At 31.5% G+C, this 16,926-nt stretch overlaps 3 protein-coding genes across 6 annotated transcripts in view; all 3 read right to left on the bottom strand.

Annotated features, from left to right (window-relative positions):
• LOC101891188 (uncharacterized) overlaps window positions 1-16,926 on the bottom strand; it is a 332,789-nt gene that overhangs the window by 62,122 nt on the left and 253,741 nt on the right. The window lies entirely within an intron of this gene.
• LOC101900565 (uncharacterized) lies at window positions 5,078-6,281 on the bottom strand. Its single transcript, XM_005186549.4, has one exon. It carries the CDS (start codon window positions 6,187-6,189, stop codon window positions 5,281-5,283), a length of 909 nt encoding a protein of 302 aa, XP_005186606.1. The 5' UTR covers window positions 6,190-6,281; the 3' UTR covers window positions 5,078-5,280.
• On the bottom strand, window positions 12,516-13,660 carry LOC101900394 (uncharacterized). The gene has a single exon (XM_005186548.4). It carries the CDS (start codon window positions 13,566-13,568, stop codon window positions 12,711-12,713), a length of 858 nt encoding a protein of 285 aa, XP_005186605.1. The 5' UTR covers window positions 13,569-13,660; the 3' UTR covers window positions 12,516-12,710.

Genomic DNA, 16,926 nt, shown 5'->3' with positions numbered 1-16,926 from the left:
CCTGGATTTTTTAAAAATACATTTAGAATACTTTTTACAGACCTGGATTTTTTAAAAATATTTTTTGAGGTCCTTTCATAGACGCGGATTTTTAAAAAATATTTTTTGAGGACTTTTCATAAACGTAGATTTTTAAAAATATTTTTTGAGGATTGATGAAAATAAACGTGGATTTTTAAAAATATTTTTTCGAGTAGTTTTCATAGACGTGGATATTTTAAAAATATTTTTTCGATTAGTTTTCACAGACGTGCATTTCTTAAAAATATTTTTTCGAGTAGTTTTCATAGACGTGGATTGTTTAAAAATATTTTTTCGAGTAGTTTTCACAGACGTGGATTTTTTAAAAATATTTTTTCGAGTAGTTTTCATAGACGTGGATTTTTTTAAAAATATTTTTTCGAGTAGTTTTCATAGACGTGGATTTTTTAAAAATATTTTTTGGGGTCCTTTCATAGACGTGGATTTTTTAAAAATATTTTTGGGGTCCTTTCATAGACGTGGATTTTTCTTAAAAATATTTTTTAAGGTCCCTTCATAAACGTTTTTTTTTTTTTAATAATATTTGAGGACTATATGGATTTATTAAAAATCTTTTTGAGAAGTTTTCATAGACCTGGATTTTTTAAAAATACATTTAGAGTACTTTTTACAGACTTGTATTTTTGTAAAAATAATTTTTGAGGTCCTTTCATAGACGTGGATTTTTTTTAAAAATATTTTTTAAGGTCCCTTCATAAACTTTTTTTTTTTAATATTTTTTAAATACTTATTCTGAACGTGGATTTTATAAATATTTTTTAAAGACTTATTCTGAACGTGGATTTTATAAATATTTTTTCAGGACCCTTCATAAACGTGGATTTTTTTAAAAATATTTGTTCAAAGACTTCAAATGAACGTGGATTTTTTTTAAATATTTTTTAAGGACTTATTCTGAATGTGGATTTTATAAATATTTTTTCAGGTCCCTATATAAACGTGGATTTTTTTATAACTATTTTTTAGGTCCCTATATAAACGTGAATTTTTTTTAAAATATTTTTTCAAAGACTTCGAATGAACGTTGATTTTTTCAAATATTTTTTTGAGTTTTCATATTTTTTCAATGACTTCAAATGAACGTGGATTTTTTAAAAATATTTTTTGATGACCTTCCATAAACGTGGAATTTTTTAAAAATATTTTTTGGGGTCCTTTCATAAACGTGGATTTTTTAAAAATATTTTTTCAAAGACTTCAAATGAACGTGGATTTTTTAAAAATATTTTTTCAACGACTTCACATGAACGTGGATTTTTAAAAGTATTTTTTCAAAGACCCATTTTTAATTCCCCTTGAGCCACTGTCATCACATCTCCAATCAATTTGTGTGCGTCATCAACGAATCATCAACAAATAAGTATTGCCTTATTTAATCCACTTAACTTTGTTGCAACCAACAAACAAATTTAAATGGGCAACAATAACAACAAATCTAATTCTACAACAACAAATTAGTGTCAGTTGCTGAAAAGAAAATGAACTTTCAAGTGCAACCGGTCGGTCGGATTGCTTGTATTTGATGGATGTCTTTGGTTAGGGGGCGGGGTTAGCTGCCACAAAGGATGGAAGATGGATATCAGGCACAACCTGTTGAAGGAAATCCCAACAGTTTGTGGTGGCCAAACAGAGGGGTGGGGGAGAAGAGGTTTCGGTAATGCAACAATGACATTTTTAAATAATGAGATTTCAGGTAATGGGAAGTGGGGGTAGCATTGGTTTGAGGTAGAGGGTTGAAAGGTGTTGTTGCTGTTAGACAAGGGTGTGAAATACGACGACGGCAGCACGCCATGACGAAATCTTTGTTTTGAAAACATTTATCTTTTTCCTCTTTAGCAACACTTTGCCCGCACCGCAAGCGGTATTGCGGAAGGTTGGTGGCATGCTAGTTTTGTCTATGTGTGTGCGTGTGCAGGTTGGGTAATTGAGGTGTTACATTTGCGTTGAACAGCAAACAAACAGAAAAAAAGGGGTGAAGAAAGAAAAGTGTTAAGAAAATACCATGGAAATCTGACAAAATGCTAATTAAGGCAATAATAAATAACAATAGCAGCAACAACAACAAGAAAACAGCAACCTATTCACGTGTTGCTGGATTGTGGTAGGAAAATGCAAAGGCGCAAAACTAGGTGTCGAGTTGGCTAAGGAGAATATCTAGGAAATTTAAAATTCAGATCTACAATTTTTAAAAATTAAAATCTATTTTTAATTTTGTTTTAATAAATTTCCTTAAATGTTTTATTTAATCCACGTTGAGGGATTTTTGAAGAAAATATATATTTTTTAAAACTATGTTGAGGGATGTTTCAAAAAAAAAATATTTTTAAAAAAATCCACGTCTATGAAAGCTATTCGAAAAAAATATTTTTAAAAAAATTCAAGTCTACGAAAACTACTCGAAAAAATATTTTAAAAAAATTCTCGTTGATTAAGGTCTCTAGAAAAAATATTTTTAAAAAATCCACGCTAATGGAAGTCTCGAGAAAAATTATTTTTAAAAATATCAGGTTGATAGAGGTCTCAAGAAAAAATATTTTTAAAAAATCCACGCTAATGGAAGTCTCGAGAAAAATTATTTTTAAAAATATCAGGTTGATGGAGGTCTCAAGAAAAAAATATTTTTAAAAAATCGACGATAAAGGAAGTCTCTAGAAAAAATTATTTTTATAAAAATCTACTTTGATGGAAGCTTCGAGAAAAATTATTTTTAAAAAATCCACGTTAATGGAGGTATTTGGAAAAACTATTTTTAAAAAATCCACGTTGGTGGGGGTCTCAAAAAATATTTTTAAAAAAATCCACATTGATGGAAGTCTCGAGAAAAATTATTTTAAAAAAATCCCCGTTGATGGAGATCTCTGGAAGAAATATTTTTTAAAAACAGGTTATCAGAAGTTGCAGAAAAAAATATTTAAAAAAATCCACGTTAATGGAAGTCTTGAGAAAAAATATTTTTAAAAAATCCACGATGATGGAAATCTTAAGAAAAAATATTTTTAAAAAATCCATGTTAATGGAGGTCTTAGGAACAAATATTTTTAAGAAATCCACGTCTATGAAGACTACTCGAAAAAAATATTTTTCAAACATCCACGTTGATGGAAGTCTCTGGAAAAAATATTTAAAAAAAATCCACGTCTATGAAAACTACTCGAAAAAATATTTTTTAAAAAATCCACGTCTATGAAAACTTCGCGAAAAAATATTTTTAAAAAAATCCACGTAAATGGAGGTCTCACGAAAAAATATTTTTATAAAATCCACGTTGATGGAGGTCTATGAAAAAAGATATTTTTATAAAATCCACGTTGATGGAGGTCTATGAAAAAAAATATTTTTATAAAATCCACGTCTAAGAAAGCTACTCGAAAAAATATTTTTAAAAAAACCACGTCTATGAAAGCTATTCGAATTTTTTTTAAATTTAAAAAAACCCCACGTTGATGGAAGTCTCAAGAAAATTGTTTAAAAAAAAATACACGTCTCTAGAAGTTATAGGAAAAATATTTTTAAAAAATCCACGTTGATAAAAGTCTCAAAAAAAATTTTTTTTTAAATCCACGTTAATGGAAGTCTCAAGAAAAAATATTTTAAAAAAAGTCTCAAGATGGAAGTCTCAAGAAAAAATATTTTTAAAAAATCCACGTTGATAGAAGTCTCTGGAAAAAATATTTTTAAAAAATTGACGTTGATGAAGGTCTCTGGAAAAAATATTTTTAAAAAATCCACGTTGCCGGAAGTTTCAGAAAAAATTATTTAAAAAATCCACGTTGCCGGAAGTTTCAGAAAAAATTATTTAAAAAATCCACGTTGATGGAGGTCTCTGAAAAAAATATTTTTAAAAAATCTACAATGACAGTAGTTGCAGAAAAAAATATTTAAAAAAATCCACGTTGCCGGAAGTTGCAGAAAAAATTATTTAAAAAAATCCACGTATATGAAAACTAGTCGAAAAAATATTTTTAAAAAATCTACGATAACGGTAGTTGCAGGAAAAATTATTTTTAAAAAATCCACGTCTATGAAAGCTACTCGAAAAAAATATTTTTAAAAAATCCACGTCAATGAAAGCTACTCGAAAAAAATATTTTTAAAAAATGCACGTCTATGAAAGCTACTCGAAAAAAATATTTTTAAAAAATCCACGTCTATGAAAGCTACTCGAAAAAAATATTTTTAAAAAATCCACATTGATGGAAGTTTCACGAAAAAATTATTTCTAAAAAATCCACGTCTGTGAAAGCTATTCGAGAAAATATTTTTAAAAAATCCACGTCTATTAAGAGTACTCGAAAAAATATTTTTAAAAAAATCCACGTTAATGGAAAAATTATTTTTAAAAAATCCACGTTTATAGAAGTCTCAGGAAAAAATATTTCTAAAAAACCTCTGAGGAGGTCTCAAAAAAATATTTTTCAAAACCCACGTTGACGGAAGTCTTAAGAAAAAATATTTTTAAAAAATCCACGTTTATGGAGGTCTCTGGAAAAATAATTTTTAAAAAATCCACGCTGATGGAGGTCTCCGAAAAAAATATTTATAAGAAATCCACGTTGATGGAGGTCTCTGGAAAAACTATTTTTAAAAAATCCACGTTGATGGAAGTCTCAACAAAAAATATTTTTAAAAAATCCACGCTGGAGGTCTCTGAAAAAAATATTTATAAAAAATCCACGTTGATGGAGGTCTCTGGAAAAAATATTTTTAAAAAATCCCAGTTGATGGAGGTCTCTGGAAAAAATATTTTCAAAAAATCCACGTTGAAGAAAGTATGGAGAAAAAATATTTTTAAAAAATCCACGTTGATAGAAGTCTCTGGAAAAAACATTTTTAAAATATTTAAAAAAAAATTATTTTTATAAAAATAATATTTTTTTATTTCATTTTTCATAATTTTTTTTTTTTAATTTTATTTTTGTTATCTTTTATTTTTTAATTTGGCAATGTTTTACATTTTTTTCTCGGAATTGTTTTTTAAAAATTTAATTTTTCTAAAATTTTAAGTAGAGTGAAATTGAAAGGCAATTTTTTATATTTTCTTGAAAATCAAATTTAAATGTTTTACATTTTTTTGTTCTGAATTGTTTGCTGGGCTTTACTTAAAAACTAAAATTTAAAGGAAAAAAATAATTTTTAACTTAATCGTATCACTTGGATGCTGTTGCAGAATCCAGAGTTTAGCTGTTCTCCTTTGAGGAAGGGAAGGACGAAATGGAGGGAGTAGGTGGGAACGCTCTCTCACAGAGTCAAAAAACGCATTGCCTTGTCGAGAAACTTTTCTTCCGGCTGGCTCTCCGACTTCGACTTGGACGCATACTTCTTTTTGCCCTTCTTGGGATTTTTCACAAACTGCTGGTGTATGGCCTCGTTAATGACCCGATCATAGATTTCGGTCTCCTCAAATTGCTCGCCAATTGTGGTGGACGAAAGCATTTCAGTGGAGGGTGCGGCCGGCCTAGCGTATTGCTTCTTCATAATGAGAGCAATGAGCCGGGACTTGAGAGACTTATTTTTGGCATGGGACACCACCTTGGATCGCGGCCGTATCGGATCGATATTTTCATAGACATGCGAATCGGATGTTTGATCCAAGAATACGCCAGATTCCTCAGAATCCGATGAGGGTGAAGAGGGGGGTAGGTCGGAGCGTATGGAATTTGTGGTTATGTTGGAGTAGAGAGTTCCCGAACACTGGCCCACACTTGTCGCTCCACCATAGGTCTCATCGTAAATATAATCCGATTCACAGTTGCTGTAGAAGCTGCTGCCAACATCTCCCTCTTCTACAATGGAGGAATCCAAACAGGTCACCATGCGCTTGGTGTTGGATACATTGTGGGAGGGGGATTTTTTGGATTTCCTTCTCCTCTGACGTCTCTCGTGGCGGGCCTGTTCCAGACGTGATATGGTCTCTAGGCTATCGACGAAAATTTGCAGATCCCTTGGCGAGAAATCATCGGTACTGACTTCGTTTAATTCCAGCTCTTCGGGTATTGCCTGGAACTCCCTTTCAGGCTGAAGCTCTTTCTCTTCATCCTGTGGCTGTTGATGGTGCTTAGGCGGTGAAGAGGAGGTAATACTGTATTTGTTGGTTTCCACCGGATGGCGCATCACATGGATGTAGGCATAGTCGTAAATATCACTCATGGTTGCTGCTGTTTTACAAAATATCACAAATCAATGGCTGATGTTATCCTAAGGAGTAGTTGAAAGGAACTAATGCTCTTCTAAAAATTCCTGGCACATTTTATACCCTCAAAAAATGACACCCACGAATTATTCCTCCCCTCTCCCCAGGTAGTTGCAAAAATCTCTTGCAAAATATCTGTGTGTGTGTATGCGCCATATAACAATTAATAATTCCCCTAGCCCGACTGTGGCTCATCATTCCAAATAATGCTAATCCCCTACCTGTTCTCATCCCGTCCGCCTTCTGAGGAAATTTTCTAATTTGTCTACAGGTACCGAAGAGACGCTTTCACATAATTACAAGGTAAATCCCCCATCGAAGGATAATAATAATTTTGATTTTCCGGCGAATTTGAATATTATGAGGCCGGCATTATATTTGAATTCAAGGGAAAATAAATTTCGGCTGTGGAAAAAATTATGGAAAATGCATTGGAAATGGCACGTAGTCTACATATTGACATGCGGCAAAAATAGGGGCCTTCATGGTGGGGATTTTTTCACCAGAAGGGGGGAAGGACTCCCATCAAAGGGAATTTTGAAAATATTTTTTTCAGAAACTTCTAGCAGCTTGGATTTTTTAAAAATGTTTTATCTCGGAACATCCGTTAACGTGGATTTCTTAAAAATAATTTTTCTTGAGACTTCCATTAACGTGAATTTTTTAAAAATATTTTTTCCGGAGACCTCCAGCAACGCCGACTTTTTAAAAATATTTTTTCTGTAAATTCCAGCAACGTGGATTTTTCAAAAATAATTTTTCTCGAAACTTTTATCAACGTGGATTTTTAAAAAACAATTTTTCTCGAAACTTTTATCAACGTGGAATTTTTAAAAATAATTTTTCTAGAGACTTCTCTCGATGAGTTTTTTTTAAATATTTATCCAGTGACTTCCACTAACGTGGATTTTTTAAAAATAATTTTTCTTGAGATTTCTATCGACGTGGAATTTTAAAAAAATATTTTTTCCAGTAACTTCTAGCAATGCGAATTTTTTAAAAATAATTTTTCTTCAGATTTCCGTTAACGCGAACTTCTTAAAAACCATTTTTCTTGAAACTTCCCTTAAAACTTCATGAAACTTCCCTTTTTTAAAAATATTTTTCCCAACAACTTCCAGCAACGTAATTTTTTTAAAAATATTTTTTTGTGACTTCCATCAACGTGGATTTTTTTAAAAATAATTTTTCTAAAGACTTCCAGCAACGTGGATTTTTTAAAAATATTTTTCTCTCGACTTCCATCGACGTGAATTTTTTTAAAATATTTTTTTCTGGCTCACAACTTCATTTGGTTTGTTTTAAAAAATAGAAAAAAAAAATGGAACATATCCACTTAGAATTATCCTTAAATTCCCGTTGGCAAAAAATCTAGAAATTTGCACAGTCCAATTGGTGACCCAAATTAAAGGCATACGAGGTTACATTAACAGATAATGTTATTAACAGCTGTTAAAATCAATGCAATTTTTAACATTACATACTCTGAGATATGTTAACTATCAACCAACACAAAAAAGGATGAAAGGATTAAGTAATGCAATGCAGGAATTTCTGCTCAATTCAATAATAAAAAATTAAAAAAAAAAACAAAATACTGTTAAATAAATAAATATTTTGAACAGGAAGGAGGCATGGAAGCTAATAAGTTATTTTGGAAAAAATGGCCATTGAAATGCCCTTGAATAGTCAGAAAAACATAAAATTCCCAGAGGAACCATGATTGTTTAAACGTTTGTTGCTTTTTATAAAGCAAGGGGGATTTCTATATGAAAGAAAAACGGTAGGGGGTTACTTATAAAGGACGAAATGTAACTAGGGGTATCCTTTTTAATTCCTGGTAAAAATTTAAAATCTTCAATTTGTCCTAAATATTGGAAATTACAACTAAAAAAATCACATTTTTTTTCAAAAAAAAATTAGAAAATTTTAGTTTTTAAGGATTTTTAATTTATGAGGGGGTTTTGGATATAAGAAAAGCAGTGAGACGATAACTTTGTCCTTGATGGCAACGAAATGTCCTTGAAAGCATGCAGTGAAAATAAAAAAAATCTTAAAATTATTTAACTTGCTGCGAAAACTATAGACAAACATTCCTCTCTCTCCCTCTGATATAGCAGACCACGATATTTACCAATGCTTTGTAATTGATGACCAGTTTTGGAGGCAGAGGAAGACAGTGAGGTGTTAACTTATTATGGACAAAATGTTCCTTGAAGGGACCTCTTCAGATCCCTTGAAAAGTTAAAAATCTTAAAACTATCTTGCATATTGTAAATAAAGTCACATTTTTAGCAATAATAACAAAATCTATTTTTTATGGTTTTTAATTGATGTGAAGGATTTTGGCTAAGGGAAAGCAATGAAAAATGTAACTAGGAAGGTTCTATTTCTAACCAAGCAACAATAAAAAATTTAAAAATTATTTTGGTTAGCAAAAGCAAATTTTTTGGAAAGGAATTTTATTTAAAGGAATATTATGAAATTTTCAATTTTCACACATTTCTTAATTCCAGGGTGTTTTTTTAGCGAAAGAGAGAAGTTAGCTCCTTACCCCTGTTAGAGGAAATGTCCTTTAGAGGGTCCTCTTTAATTTCCCGAATAAATAAAAATTCTTTAAATAATTTTTCTTTCAAAAATTTATGTTTTTATATTGTCAGCGAAATCGTTTAAAAATATTTTCGTAGTTACTTTTCGATGTGAAGAAAAGGAGTGAGGGGTTACGTTTGTGAGGATGAAATTTACATAGGAAGGTCCTTTTTCTAAGCCAAGACATATGAAAAATCTTAAATTTGTTTTGTCATTAAAGAATAATTTTTTGCTGAAATAATATTTTGAGATAAATGAAAACTTTCAGTTTTCCCTTGGTTTCCTATATTCCTAGGAAGTTTTTAGAGGGAAGGAGAGGAGTTAGCCTCTTACCCCTGTTGGGAGAAGAGTTCCTTAGAGGGTCTTCTTTAGTTTCCAAAATAAATAAAAATTCTTAAAATAATTTTTTCTTAAAAAAAGTTTTTTATTTTTATAATTTCTGCAAAATCGATATATAATATATTTCTAATTTTAGGAGTTTTTTTTCGGTATGAAGCAAAGAAGTGAGTGGTTACGTTTATGTGGTCTACTTGTACCCAAAGAGGTCCTTTTTCTAATCCAGCAACAATGAAAAATCTTAAAATAATCTTGGGTTATAATAATATTTTTTTTGCAAAGGAATATTTTAAGACATTTTAAAACCTTCCAGTTTTCAAACATTCCTTAATTTAAGTTTTTTTTTAGCGAAAGAGAGGAGTTAGCTCCTTGGCCCTGTTGGAGGAAATGTTCCTTAGGGGGTCCTCTTTAATTTCTAAAATAAATAAAAATTTTTTAAAAAAAATTGTTTCTTCAAGGAAGGAATATTTTGGGATCATTTGAATTATTAAATTTTTTTATTTTCAATTATTTTTATTTTCTTCAATTAAAGCATTATAATTTTAATTTTAACATCTACTTTTCGATGTGAAGAAAGGTAATCAGGGGTTAAGTTTGTGAGGACGAAATGTACCCAAAGAGGTACTTTTTATATGCCAGCAACAATAAAAAATCTTAAAATTATTTTTCTTATTAAAAACTAAATGTTTGTGGGAAGGAATAGTTTGAGATATATTAAGACCTTCAGGTTTCTTTGATTCCCTATATTCCTAGGGAGTTTTTATAGGGAAGGAGAGGAGTTAGCTCCTTACCCCTGTTGGAGTAAATGTCCCCTAGAGGATCCTCTTTAATTTTCTGAATAAATAAATATTCTTAAAATATTTGTTGCTTTTAAAATATTTTTATATTTTATTATCTGCAAAATCGTTTAAAAGTATATTTCTAATTTTAGGAGTTTTTTTCGAAGTGAAGGAAGGGAGTGAGGGTTTAAGTTTGTGTGAACAAAATGTACCCAAAGAGGTCCTTTTTCTAGCTGAACAACAATAAAAAATCTTAAAATTGTTTTAATCATTAAAAAATATTTTTTGCTGATATCATATTTTGAGATATTTTAAAATCTGATATTTTCTAAGATCTCTTGATTCCAGGGTGTTTTTTAGCGAAAGAGAGGAGTTAGCTCCTTGGCCCTGGTGGAGCAAATGTTCCTTAGAGGGTCCTCTTTAATTTTTTAAATAAATAAAAATTCTTAAAATAATTTTTTTCTTCAAAACAAAATTAATTTTTTTTGGGAAGGAATATTTTGAGATCGCTTAAAACCTGTTCCCTTGATTCCCTATATTCCTAGGGAGTTTTTATAGGGAAGGATAGGTGTTAACCCCTTACCCCTCGTGAAGGAAATGTCCCTTAGAGGGTCTTTTTTAGTTTCCAAAATAAATAAAAATTCTTAAAATATTTTTTCTCTTAAAAACATTTTTAGTTTAATGCTGTCTGCAAAATCGGTTAATAACATATTTAGAATTTTGGGTTTTTTTCTATGTAAGGAAAAGGAGTGAGGGGTAAAGTTTGTGTGGACGAATTGTACTCAAAGTAGTCCTTTTTCTTATACAGCAAAAATAAAAAAACTTAAAATTATTTTTGTCATTAAAATTAACTTTTTCTGAAATAATATTTTAAATTATTTTAAAGTTATGGGGTTTCCTTTGATTTCCTATATTCCTAGGGAGTTTTTATAGGGAAGGAGAGGAGTTAACCCCTTACCCCTCGTGAAGGAAATGTCCCTTAGAGGGTCTTCTTTCATTTACCGAATATATAACCATTCTTAAAATATTTTTTCTATCAAAATATTTTTATTTTTCATTATCTGCAAAATCGTTTAAAAATATATTTCTAATTGTAAGAGTTTTTTTTCGATGTGAAGCAAAGGGGTGAGGGGTTAGGTTTTTGTGGACGAAATTTAACCGGAGAGGTCATTTTTCTTACACAAAAATAATAAAAAATCTTAAAATTATTATTGTCACTAAAAAATAATTTTTTGTTGAAATAGTAGATTGAGATATTTAAAACCTTTGGTTTCCAAATATCTCTTAAATCCAGGGTGTTTTTTTTAGCGAATGAGAGGAGTTAGCTCCTTGCCCTTGGTGGAGAAAATGTTCCTTAGAGGGTCCTCTTTAATTTTTTAAATAAATAAAAATTCTTAAAATTATTTTTTTCTTCAAAACAAAATTAATTTTTTTGGGAAGGAATATTTTGAGATCGCTTAAAACCTGTTCCCTTGATTCCCTATATTCCTAGGGAGTTTTTATAAAGAAGGAGAGGAGTCAACCCCTTACCCCTCGTAAAGGAAATGTCCCTTAGATGGTCTTTTTTAGTTTCCAGAATAAATAACAATTCTTAAAATATTTTTTCTCTTAAAAAACATTTTTAGTTTAATGCTGTCTGCAAAATCGGTTAATAACATATTTAGAATTTTGGAATTTTTTTTCTATGTAAGGAAAAGGAGTGAGGGGTAAAGTTTGTGTGGACGAATTGTACTCAAAGTGGTCCTTTTTCTTATACAGCAAAAATAAAAAAAAACTTAAAATTATTTTTGTCATTAAAATTAACTTTTTCTGAAATAATATTTTAAATTATTTTAAAGTTATGGGGTTTCCTTTGATTTCCTATATTCCTAGGGAGTTTTTATAGGGAAGAAGGGGAGTTAGTTCCTTACCCCTATTGGAGGAAATATCCCTTAGAGGGTCCTCTTTAATTTCCCAAATAAAAAAAAAATCTTAAAATATTTTTTTCTTGAAAACAGTTTTTTTATTTTTATATTGTCTGCAAAATCGTTTGAAAAAATAGTTATAATTTTAGGTTTTTTTTTTTGATGTGAAGCAAAGGGGTGAGGGGTTAAGTTTGTGTGAACAAAATGTACCCAAAGAGGTCTTTTTCTAGTCGAACAACAATAAAAAATCTTAAAATTATTTTTATCATTAAAAAATATTTTTTTGCTTAAATAATTGTTTGATATATTTAAAACCTTTGGTTTTCAAAGATCTCTTAAAAACAGGGTGTTTTTTCAACGAAAGAGAGGAGTTATCTCCTTGCCCCTGGTGTAGGAAATGTCCCTTAGAGGGTCTTCGTTAATTTCAAAAATAAATAAAAATTCTTAAAATAATTTTTTTTCTTTAAACCAAAATTAATTTTTTTGGGAAGGAATAGTTTTAGATCTCTTAAATCCTATGGTGTCTCCGTTGATCCCCTATATCCCTAGGGAGATTTTATGGGGAAGGAGAGGAGTTAGCTCCTTACCCCTGTTGGAGCAAATGTCCCCTAGAGGGTCCTCTTTAATTTCCCAAATAAATAAAAATTCTTAAAATAATTTTTTCTTTCAAAACTTTTTTATTTTTTAAAATGTCTAGAAAAATATTAAAATTTTAATTTTTTAAATTTAGGAAAAATGTTATACATTTTTTTTATATATACTTAAGGCTTATAACTAAATGTATGTACAGGATAACCTATATAACTAGAGGGTCAGTAGACTACAGAATCAAATTCTCTCTAAAAAAATATGGAATCTCTTAGAATTTTCCTACAAAGTCAAATAACGCAAGGCTTTGTCCAGAAAACGTTCCTCCGACGAGCCGTCGGCACAGGCAAAGCCTTGCCTAGACTTTTTCCTCATGTGCAGGGTGGAGAAACGCGATAGTTTTTCCGTTTCGGCATGTAGCACATTGTTGAGTTGTTGCTGTTGTTCCTGTTCGTACATCTCTAGCGTTTCGTATTCATCTAGAGGACGACAAGAGATCAGCTGTACTCGGGGTTGGGATTTTTTGTGTGATGTTTCCTTTTTCAAAACCAATCCAATGAGTTTGGATCTGGTCGAAAGGGAACGTTTTTTATTGACTAATTTCGAGCGAGGTCGTATGGGTACCGGTTGGGGTTCATACAGATCCTGGGTGGAGCCTCCAATGGGAAAGACCCCCGATTCTTCGGAATCTGTGGAAATTGTTATGGAAAGCAAGGAGCCATCTGAGTCCTTGTTGAGCTGCTGATTGTAGATGACACTGTTGCGTGGCGAGGATTGGGCACTGTTGGGAGCGGAGAAATAGGACTCATCGTATTGCGATCGCTGAGAGTCGGGTGTTGAGGGCACTTTTTTGTTTTCCAAATGCATAATGGGTTCCTCTTCAATTTCATCGGCTGAGGAACGATCCAGGCAGGATTCGGAATGAATGCGAGACAGGGTATTAAAGGTCCTGGCAGCCTTGGCCAATTGGGCGGCCTTTTTCTGTTGTTTGCGCTCTTGTTTTTCGATGGTCAGACGGCGTATGGTCTCCAGGCTTTCCACAAAGAGGTTGAGGTCATGTGGTGAAAAATATTGGGTATTGATTTTGAATTTCGAAGGCTCCGGCAGCATGGTGAACTTGGTATAGGAACTATCGGCCATGTCGATGATGATTGGGAATTTTTTCGGCTTTCAAAAATTGAGATGTTAATTTCGTCTGAGTTCGTTGGTAACTGATGGTGTTTGGCACAAGTGTTTTGGCTTATATAGAGAACGAGGAGTGCTACTCTTCAAACAGGTAGCTCTTAGTCTGTGTGACTTAATCCTTAATCACAGAGGCAACCCATACTAAGGTAGGATACTCACTACCTGTCTATCTCTCCCTGTCTGGCATCAGGGGGATTAAATATTTATGGTCTACTGGGCTCAAGGTCTTGCCAGGACTAAAACTAAATCCTTTAGTTCCTGGTAAGGACCTTTTGGCTTTATCCCTATCTCTTTCTCACTCTTTAGGAGAATAGGTGCGGGGAAAATCCTTGCCAGGCAATTGCGCGAATAAGTCCTGCCGTTTTTAGTTAGTCCTGCCATCATCGAGTATTGTTGTGCCATGATTGAAATCCTAGCAGCGAACAAATGCAAATCCCCCGGACCTGTCAAATGGCATTAGCATTCCCTTATTATTTTTATTTGTCATCCAGTTTTATGACCCAGAGCAGCAGAAAGGGAAAATCTCTCTCTTTTTGCCTAAATATTTTATGATTGCCGGTAAGTGTGAAAATTTGGAATTTCCATACATTAGCATAGCAATTTGTAGAGAAAAAGGAAAATTTTTGGAAGAAATTTTACCAGCCCCCCTGGCCGACCCACACACGGAAAAAAAACGCACATGTGTTGTCTCAACAAATTCTTGATGTCACAGAATTTTCTCAAGAAAATGGATTTTTGTAGAGCACGTGTTCGCCAAACGAAAAAAATCTCAATTAGTCACGTAGCCCAAAGCGGCCAGGTGACAATTCACGCAATTTCGTGGAAAACGGGATTTTAATGAAATTTAATTATTTTTGGAACATAAAAAATGTTCAACCAAAAATTTTGAAAATTTTGCCAAAAAGAAAAAAAATCAAATGAAAATTTATTTTTAATTAAAATAAAATAATAAAAAATGAAAAAATAATATTTTAAGATTTTTGGGTTTTCTTCGAAATTAAATAGGACACTCCAAGGAACATTTCGTCCATGGGGAGTAACGACCCAACTTCCCTCCTTCTTACCTAAAACTCCCCTTGACTTGAGATCACTTTAAAAATTACAATCTTTTTAAAATATCTCAATACATTGCCCACAAAATTGTAATTTTTAATAAGAAAAATAATTTTAAGATTTTTAATTTTTATTGGGATGGAAAGAAGACCAGTTGAAGTAAATTTCATTCACAATAACTTTACCCCTCACACCTATCCTTCACATAAAACAACTCCCAACATTTTAAAAAGAAAGAAAATAAAAAAAAAATCAAATAAAATTTATTTTTTCATAAAAAAAAAATTAATAAAAAATGAAAAAAAAATTTAAGATTTTTTGTTTCTCTTGAAAATTAAATAGGACACCCCAAGGAATATTTCGTCCATGGGGAGTGTCGCTCTGCCTTCCCACCTTCATATCTAAAACTACCCTTGACTTGAGGTCACTTTAAAAATTACAGTTCTTAAAATATCCCAAGACATTAGACATTGCCCACGAAAATTTTACTTTTTAATTAAAAAAAATAATTTTAAGATTTTTCATTTTTGTTGGTATGGAAAGAGGACCAGTTAAAATAAATTTCTGCTACAATAATCTTATCCCTCACACCTATCCTTCACATAAAAAAAAAAAAACTTCCAAATGATAGAGCCTTTGGAAACATAATAATCTGATATGATAAAGACACATGAAAAATAATTTTTCTTAAGGGAAAATGTAAATTTAAGAACTTGAATTAATATGGGAAACTAAAGAGGACAACCTAAGGAACATTTCATTCATGGGGAGTGTCGACCTACCTTGCCTCCTTCATCCTTTAAACACCCCTTGCTTGGGCAACTTAAATTTTTTTTTAAATATTACAATTTATTGGCCACGAAAAATGTAATTTTCAATAAGAAAAGTAATTTTAAGATTTTTCAATTTTGCTGTGATGGAAAGAGGGCCAGTTGAAGTAAATTTCATACACAGTAACCTTACCCCTCACTCCATGTTTTCATAGCGAAAAGTGACTCTTTAAATTGTAGAGAAATTATTTTTTTTGCTGGGTTAGAAAAAGGACCTCCATAGGTTAATTTTTTTAAGTGAAAAGTTTATTTTATGATTTTTCATTTCTCTTGAAAATTTCAGAGGACATCCCAAGGAACATTTCGTCCATGGGGAGTATCGCCCTGGCTTCCCTCCTTCATACCTAAAACTCCCCTTGACTTGAGGTCACTTGAAAAATGACAGTTTTTGTAATATCCCAAGACATTCCCCACAAAAATTAAAATTATGAGCAAGATATTTTTAAGATTTTTAATTTTTGTTGGGATGGAAAAAGGACCAGTCGAAGTAAATTTCGTCCACAATAGTCTAACACCTCACTTCTTTCCTTCACATCGAAAAAAAGCTTGCAAGTCATAGACCCTATTGATACATAATAATCTGATATGATGCTACCCAATGCAGACACAAGAAAAAATAATTTTTCTTAAGGGAAAATATAAATTTAAGAATTTGTATTAATATTTGAAACTAAAGAGGACACCGTAAGGAACATTTTGTCCATGGGGAGTATCGGCCTAGCCTCCCTTCTTCACACTTTAAACTCCTCTTGACTTGAGGTCACTTTAAAAATTACAGTTTTTAAAATATCCCAAGATATTGCCCACGAAAGTTGTAATTTTTATTAAGAAAAATAATTTTAAGATTTTTCGTTTTTGCTGGTATGGAAAGAGGGCCAGTTGAAGTAAATTTCATCCACAGTAACCTTACACCTCACTCCATTTGTTCCTAACGGAAAGTGACTCTTTAAATTGTAGAGAAAGTATTTTTACTGCTGGATTAGAAAAACGACTTCCTCTAGAATATATCTCTGAGCGAAACAATTATTTTAGGATTTTTGAAAATTTTGGAAATTAAAGACGACACCCTAAGGAACATTTCGTCCATGGGGAGTATCGACCTAGCTTCCCCCCTTCACATTTAAAACCCCCCTTGGCTTGAGGTCACTTTAAAAACAGTTTTTAAGAAATGTCTCAAGACAATGCCCACAAAGATTGTAATTTTTAATAAGAAAAATAATTTTAAGATTTTAATTTTTTGTTGGTATGGAAAGAGAACCAGTTGAAGTAAATTTCATCCACAGTAAGCTTACCCCTCACTCCATTTTTTCATAACGAAAAGTGACTCTTTAAATTGTAGAGAAATTATTTTTGTTGCTGGGTTAGAAAAACGACCTCCTTAAGAATATTTCTCTAAGCGAAACATTGTTTTTAAGGTTGTTTGTTTTTCT

Source organism: Musca domestica, unplaced genomic scaffold, assembly GCF_030504385.1.
Source record: "Musca domestica strain aabys unplaced genomic scaffold, Musca_domestica.polishedcontigs.V.1.1 110, whole genome shotgun sequence".
In the NCBI taxonomy this organism is placed as follows: Eukaryota; Metazoa; Arthropoda; class Insecta; order Diptera; family Muscidae; genus Musca; species Musca domestica.
This window is presented reverse-complemented; position numbering and strand designations above follow the sequence as displayed.